This window comes from Palaemon carinicauda, chromosome 35 (assembly GCF_036898095.1).
Source record: "Palaemon carinicauda isolate YSFRI2023 chromosome 35, ASM3689809v2, whole genome shotgun sequence".
Lineage (NCBI taxonomy): Eukaryota > Metazoa > Arthropoda > Malacostraca > Decapoda > Palaemonidae > Palaemon > Palaemon carinicauda.
The window spans coordinates 68,087,953-68,096,258 of NC_090759.1; the positions used below are offsets into that span (position 1 = coordinate 68,087,953).

At 43.7% G+C, this 8,306-nt stretch overlaps 1 protein-coding gene across 1 annotated transcript in view; it reads right to left on the minus strand.

The window, feature by feature from the left end:
* The window catches only part of LOC137627579 (uncharacterized), a 130,134-nt gene that overhangs the window by 24,529 nt on the left and 97,299 nt on the right, over positions 1-8,306 (minus strand). The window contains exons 11-12 of the mRNA XM_068358665.1: positions 3,300-3,478; positions 2,821-2,948 (exon numbers count right to left, since the gene is read on the minus strand). Coding sequence (XP_068214766.1) covers positions 2,821-2,948; positions 3,300-3,478 — 307 coding nt within the window. The remainder of the gene's footprint in view (positions 1-2,820; positions 2,949-3,299; positions 3,479-8,306) is intronic.

Here is an 8,306-nt window from a genome sequence, read left to right on the forward strand (position 1 = left end):
CCCCTTTGAGGCTCCAGTCACCACAGATGAAGAGTTGTCTCTAATCATGGAAAACCCTGTGGTGTTGTTATGGTTGTACTGTAGATTATTCACATCGGGCTCTCGCAACTGATCATATTATAAGTATGTACCTAATTTACAAAACCAGACTGTGGCATGTTGGAAACATGAACTTTCTCTCATGTTGTTCTCTCCCAGATGAAGTCCACTGCCAGGAGGACAGTAAAGTCGTGTAAAGCTGTCCGTTTACCCAGAAATTTACCAAGAAGTGCAGCACATATGCTAAATATTGTATTCTAAGAGAAACTACCAATCTGCATTCCTCCCATAGTTCTAACAAATGCAGATTTTCACCTGATGCTGAAAGATGCTTTATGTTTGGCGGACTCACTTGGTGGAAGGCTTTGAAGAGGATGATAAATGTTGGGTTCTATTCAGTGACCCTGAAAACCTACACCTTCCCTCACTATCATTCTTCCCCTGTATCTGTGGACCCTGATAAATACTTTACGGTTGTATTATGGGAATGTTTATCACCCCGCACTAACAGTTTGAGCTGGCGTTCAATCCTGACATCGGCAAGGATAATGACATAGCAACAATTAACAGTCATAAATATGAGGCCTATACTACCTCCTTGAAAGGAAAGGAAAGCTTACTTACCCCATAATCAATATACAGTACTGCTCTAATTTGAACTCCAACAGAAATTTGATTAACTCGAACTCTCTTTTAGTATTTTTGTTGTTGTTAAATATAAGCAGGTTAATTGCACTGTCATTTCTTGTCTAAAAACCTATTAGTGGAAATAGGCTAAAAACATTTTGGGGGATTGTGGTCTAATACAGTAAACCACAACCTTCTTCCCTGCATGACACTGCTTATTGGAAATATATCAAATGTTGCTGGCCTCAATTATTCCTTCTCCCCAAGATTCCTTTATCACCATCATCCATGAAATACTATAAGGAGTCTAATTTCAAGGGCATCCATGTTTACGCAAGGCAAAGGTTCCCCAGCTATCCTTTTACAAAATTGGGCTAAAGTACCCACAGAACTTCTGAAAAACAATCTGGCTCTGAATGGTTCCAAGACTATTGTGAGGCACCCTCTATCACATAGGAGTCAAGTGCATTTACTGGTGTGTGTACGAGGTCCAATCTTATGTGCTTTCAGGGTACGCAGATTTACGTCACCCACTCAAACTAACTTGTACGGAAAGGACGTACAGTACAGAGAAAAGGTGGAATTGACAGTTGTTACTGTCATCATTTGTTAAAGGAAAGGATGAACAAAAGAACTCTGACCATTTTGTTTAACAAGAACTTCTTGCTTGCACAGGTGTTATAATCATTGCAGTGAGAAAGGGCTGATTAGGGAGGGCACGTGGTTTTAAATGGATTACTGTACCCCAAGTGATGCCAAATCTTCACAGATCACCAGCTTGCCTTCTTTCTCCAACCTAGCACCACCTTCTTACCCCCTGCCTTTCCTTATTTCTCATTGTTTCTATATAAATTTAAGTATTTTCAAAACTGTATCCAAAATTAGATTAACTTTTGTTACACACCACCAGTGAAGTATAATTCAAGTAGTTTTTTCTGTGTAAAGGTTTTCCTTACCCTAAACGTGGCATATGAAGGGAGCTTCCCACGATCATATGACTCACTCTCCTGTTAAATATATTGTGACACTCGCGTAATAGTTAATATTCATTGAAATTACCAGACTACAGTATTGCACAAGGCACTTTCAGCATTTGCAATAGCATATGCCTGATAATGATGGCGGTATCAAGAATCGTCCTCCACCTGCCCATGTACATGGCCAGCAAGCTAATATTTCCTTGTCTCTTGTTATGTAGTCTTTGCAATGTCATACCTTAAAAGGTGCAATCTCTTTGTTCTGAGAAAATACCTTCTAGCTTACATGAAAGTGTCTTATATATAAAATTGTACATACCATGTTGGAACAAACTACAATTACTTATTCAAGCCCCCTTCCGTTATATATAATGACCCACCTCTAGTAGTGCACATGTTCCTTTACCCAAAGGAAAATTGAGGGTTCTGTCTAGTGAGCGGCCAGGAACTCCTCCCTTTGTGGCACTCACTACACACTTGTAATCTATCTTCCAAGAATGAAGCAGCCTTGTGCTTGAAGTTAATTACATTTAGAAGGATAAGTACAATTCATTTTAGGAAATTTGTAGTTTTTATAAAAAAAAAATCAGAACTAAAGCAATGGGTAATATGCTATGATGAAATTTGTGGGTTTTATGAAATAGAATAATGTCTGTTGTAGCAATATTCACAATAATAATTTATACCATTTAAAAACGCTTACATTATCTTTTAGATTACCATTACGGTACTTCCACTCGTCATCCTTATTCATGAATAATGAATGCTCGGCACATCATCAATGCTTATTATGCAGTTTAAAATAAAGTTCAAACTTCAAAAGTTCAAAGTTGGAGCAAATGCTTTTTTGTTGACCAGGCGGACATGAGTCTTTTTATAGTTTATTTATGACATATTTGTTTTTGATGTTGTTGACAGTTTATTATGACATGTCTGTTTTGACGTTGTTTCTTATTTTAGAATGATTTATTGTTAATTTGTTCTCTTCATTTATTTATTTCCTTATTTCCTTTCCTCACTGGGCTATTTTTCCCTGTTGGAGCCCGTGGGCTTATAGCATCTTGCTTTTCCAACTAGGGTTGTAGCTTGGATAGTAATAATAATAATAATATACTTGAAAATGTGCTAGATATAGATATCTACTTTAAAACCAAACTTAATAGAAATTATATCATACCTCTCTTTTGATTCACTGACGCACTCCTGGTTGTTGAGGATCCATTTTAAGAAGCACTGGAAACTTTCTTCTTGGTTTCCTGTATACCTGTTGAATTTATCCCAGCCTTTCTTTAAATCTAATTGCACCTGGAGGAAAAAATAAACTAGTTTATAGTAATTGACGTCTGTAGCATGATTTAATCAAGATTATAATGGTTTGCCTCTTAATATCCCTTAAACACCAGTATAATGTTACGATGGAGATTCAGATATGAGTGTAATTGAACCACACACTATTTAGGTAATCTTATCCAATCAAATGATGCCATATAATAGCAAACGAGGCTCTGTCTAGTCTCTTATTTTCTGATTAAATCTCAACAATTCCAATTAATTTTAAAATATCTCAAACTAAAACAAAGCCTAATTATCATTGTATTAAAACATCTAATTATTTCACTTATATGATTTAAAAAAACTACAGTAATTTAATCGTACTTGCATTTTTCCATTCTCTGGTATATACTGGGTGTCGAGAAAATGCAGCATGGATCGGTCATGGCCAAAATCCCTCTCAGAGTCCACGGAATAACTTCCCAGGACATGTGGTTTGTGTAAAACATCGGCATTACCTGAGAATGTCTCAGGACGTCTTATCTGGAAAACATCTTTTGGATCTGGAAGGAAAGATATGTCATTCAGTAAATCAATTCTTGCAACACCAAAGATGTATTTGAGCATTTAAGATTTTTTGCTACAGATGTTTTGCCTTGTCGGTTTTCCTCTGTCTCTTTCTCTGCATTGTTCTTGATCAAGACTCTATTGAATTGGCCCTTTTCCTTCTCTCATGTGATAGTCTCATCCACTTTCCTCAGAATTGCGTTAACATGTTCGTCAGTGGGTATTAATCATCTTAATTCTCTTTTTCTCTCATCCTTTGCTTTGGTTACTCTTTTTTGCTACTTCATTCCCAATACAGTATCATTTCTGGATTAAATTTTCATATTATTAATATAATTTGCTAAGCTTCAACCATAGTTGGAAAAAGAGGATGCTATAAGCCCAAGGGTTCTAACTTTTTATCTATTACAGCTTAACCATACCATAACCTATGTTCATAACCATTGTAAACTGACATTATAATAGTACAGTACGGTGTTTGGAACATTCTAACATCATTTCATACTTTTACTATCATCTCATTTGTTTTTTGATAAAGTAGTGTAATTTGAACCTTCATCTATGCTATGCATTACTGTACTTGGTTTATCTTAAACATTTCTGGTACAAGCTCCAATTTTACTGTAAGAAATATGCTAAGAAATGCTGTCCATTAATTTGGTGAATTTGTCAGTGAAACATGCAACTCCATTCTTTTATTTATGTAAAATAGACGTTTTTCAGCGTATAAAAAGAGAAAAGCTCACCACCAAAACTGTAAAAGTTGATTACGATATGTTTCCTTGCGAAATATTTCATGATACCTCATTATTTCTTTGACATGAGGAAAATGTCCTAAATATGTATTCATTAACGTTTTAGGACATAACTACTCAAATATACCAAATAGAAAAGTGTAGCCTTCATCCACTGATGTCACCAGAAGCTACATTTTTTCCTGTCGGCCATCATCCACTTATATGTTCTCTGCAAGTCAACTGATTTGTATTCTGTCCAAAAATTGCTTAATCACTAGTGTCGTCTAAAAAATTCTACTCCATTTTGATATCTGCAATTTACGTTCATTTCTTGATTTCAGTCACTAACACTAAGGCTTTCCTTGTCATGCCAACTTGCAGTGCCAAAATATTTTTCAGTCTTGGCACCATAAGATCTGGAATTGGTATCAGTCACATCATAAATAAAGGGCAAGAGTCCATGCAATCCCAAATCCCAGTTTTACCATGAGTTACATGTTCTAATTTTCAATTGTTCCGTAACTGGTATACAAATCACGCTATTTAGTAGGGGTATTACTTTCGGCGTAGCTGAAATGACGAGCCATTAATTTTTAACGAGGGTTTACTACCCACACCACTAGTTAGCGGGGTAGGGGAGGGTAGCTTGCTACCCCCCCCCCCCCCCTCTCACACACCTGTGCTTCAGCTCACTTTGCTCTTGGCTCGGATGGTGGTCGGACGTGTCCACTTTCATCCTCGCTGTCATATTGGCAGCTATTTAATTGCTTTTGTTCTTTTCTTTTTCTAGTTCTGTATATGTGAAGTTGGCCTCTGTGATCATGCGCACCTGCTCTGGGTTTCCTTACCGCCCCTGTGGAACATTCATGTCGGCGGTCGAGACTGATCCTCACGCCCTTTGTCCTTCTTGTAGGGGCCAATGGTGTGATAGCAACGACGAGTGTAGGGAGTGGTCTGCCTCCCAGTGGGAAAGGTTTTCGCAGCGACGGAAGAAGAAGTTCAAACGGGATATTTCTCCTTCGAAGGTTGCTTCAAAAGGAGAAAAACCCAAGGCCTCTTCTTCCGTTGCCCAAACTTCCTCCGAAGCTCCCACTCGATCGGTCTCTTTCGAGAGACCGTCGAGTGGTAGCGTAGACTGATGTATTATTAACCAACCTTGGGGCTCGAGAGATGACATTGCTTCCCTTAGCGAAGCAGCTCCACCTCTCCCCCCAGGGAAGGATGTGTCACTAACCTCCCTTTTTCAGCTTTGGTCCTCCTTGGGGCTTACGGGTTCGCTCTCCAAGGAGGTTTTGCTTAACTACATCCGTCGTCATCACCGTCAGAGGTTGATCTTCTGTCTCTTGTCGACGTTGTGGTGTCAGAGGTATCCAATGCGGTATCACCCATCACCTCTTCCACTCCAAACTCTATGGTAGCTGACGGCTTAGTTTCTCCCGTTCCTGTTCAATCTACGAGGGAGAAACTAAGTCCATCGTCAGTCTCTCCTGCTAGTGTTTCTCCCCCTCGAGGGAGTTCATTTACAGAGATTCCTCTTCGGAAGACTGCAGAAGGTCAGCTTGCTGATCCAACGGACCCCAGAGGGCGCATTCGTCGGAAGGCTCGCCTTCCTCTTCGCCATAGAGGCCTTCCTTCACCGCGGTGAGGAAGCGCCTCTTTGGTTCAACATTTTCGATGCAGTCCACCACAGAGGAACCTCTAGACCAATCATCCATCACTGCTCCTGCATTGGTCCTGGACCTTTCTGCAGATCGTTTGCGATCTCCTTCGGTGGAAGGTCGTCCTTTTAAAGGACACGTCGACCTTCCACCCGACAGACCTGCCGACCTGCCGTCGCCCTTTCTACATGGGCCTAACAAGGCTCCACCCAAGCATGCTGTTGCGCGCCAACAACACATGCGCTACGCGCCAATGAGACCTGACGAACGTTCTTTAGTAGCTCGTCAGGCCCCATCACTAAACCCTAACACAGGGCATCAAGGGCGTACGCGCCAACGAGCGCATACGCTCCAACGTGCGTGCATATGCTCCAACAGGAGCATAGCTCCATCACGTGCTATGCGGGCCCTCATGCGCATATGCGCCCACGTTCTTCTGCTCGCCCTGTGCAAACTGCGCCCACGCGCTAACAGTCTCCTACGCGCCCGCGCCCCTCTGCGCACAAACCACCTGTGCGCCATCAACCTCCTGCGCAATGGCGCTCTCCTACACGCCAGTGCTCCCCTACGCTTCAGCACTCTACCGCGAGCCAACATTCACCTGCCTGCGCACATACGCGCCCAACATCCAACTCTCCTGTGCCCCATGCTGCGCATCATCCTTCGCCAACAGTCAACAGAGAGCAGTACTTTGGAAAGTCAGCAATGCTGCCTTCTCCCATGCGCCAACCAGTACCAACGCGCCAGCCTTCTCTCGCGCGCATCCACAAGGACACGCGCGCGCCTGCGCACAGTCGCCCATCCTCTCCAAGGGATGCGCGTCAAAATTCTCCCGCAGTCCCCACATGATTCAACTGCGCTCCCGCGCGCTAGGGAACTTTCTCCTGCACGCACCCCCTACGGCCAGCACAGACGCGTGCCTGAGCCCCCATATTCTCCCTCGCGCGAGCACCATTATTCTCCCTCGCGCGAGCACCATTATTCTCCCTCGCGCGAGCGTCAATGTCCTCCCATGTGCGAGACTACTGCACAGCGTACAGCAAGGCCGCCATTGCCTCATTCCCTTCCCTCTCCGCAAGCGCATACCACCGCGCATTGTGGGAGAAGGGAAACATCCAAAGGGGTCCAGGATCCCAAAGGTACCACAGGCGAACCCACCAATGATAGTGACTCCTCCCAGGGAATGTCCACGACTCTCCCCAAGAAGAGCCTTCGTGGATAGAAGGAGACTTCACTGCAAGTCCTACAGCAGGAGGAGACTAGCAAGAGTCAGAACATAACATGCGTTTTGGCAAGTTCTGACTCTAATGAGGGCTCTCAACGGGTTTTCCGACCCAGAGATTCCTCCTTGAGAGGGCAAAGACACGGTCTTAGACAGTGTCTTTGGTCTTTGGTACTCAAAAACCCTCTAAGACCAGTGCAGCCCTACCCTGGTCTCAGGAGGTTAAGAGTACCAGGGACAAGATCTCACAACTGCTCTCTGAGATGTCCTCCTCCAACCGTTCCGGTGCCACCAATAAGCTTCTCCCACCTCCTCGCGTACAGCAGAGGAAGTACTTCGAGATCCTAGAGGAGCCTTGTTTAGCTCTTCCTCTTCACCACTCGCTGGAAGAGCTAACCAGGGGAATCCCTCTTGAGAGACACTCCAACCAGCAGGTCTCATTCTTGGGAGTCGAGATCCTCAACCAGGAGAAAGTTGTGAAGTGTACTATGCAAGCCACTTCGTGGCTCGATATCTGGTTGGGGACCTTGGGTATCCTGATACATTCCGAGGACTTCTCCAAGGAACGTACCAGGAAGGCTATGGAAACCTTCCTGCTCTCAGGTACTCGCACGATCGATTTTCTGGCCCACCAAGTCTCGAACTTGTGGGCAAATACCATCCTGAAATGTCGATGCAGTAGCTGTGAGATTCCATCAGAAGGTCCCTAGCGCCGAGATCAATAGGCTCAGGCATTCCTACCTAGAGGGATCCCTCCTGTTCGACCCTAATGATGTGGAACATGCCGATGAGAGGTGGAGAAGTCTCATCAAGACTCCCTCCTTCATAGGGCTTTAACATCCAAGCCCTATAAGCCTCCAGCACCACGGCAGTCCCGTCCAGTCAAGACCACTACGACGACGACGACATCAGCAGCGAAGACCTTGGTTTCTAAGCCCTTTCCTGTCAGAGAAAGGAAAGGCAAAAAGTCCTCCAGGGGAGGCAAGAATCTTAGAGGGGGCAGCCGAGGCCACAAAAGCTAGGATAGGCAGTCCCCCTGCATTTCCACCAGTGGGGGGATGCCTACAAAGTTGCTCAAACAGGTGGAAGCAACTCGGGGCCGATTCCTGGACAATCTCCGTGATCAGTCTAGGATATCGCGTCCCATTCATAACATCTCTACCTCCCCTGACGACGAATCCAGTGTCATTGAACTCCCTTGCCATGG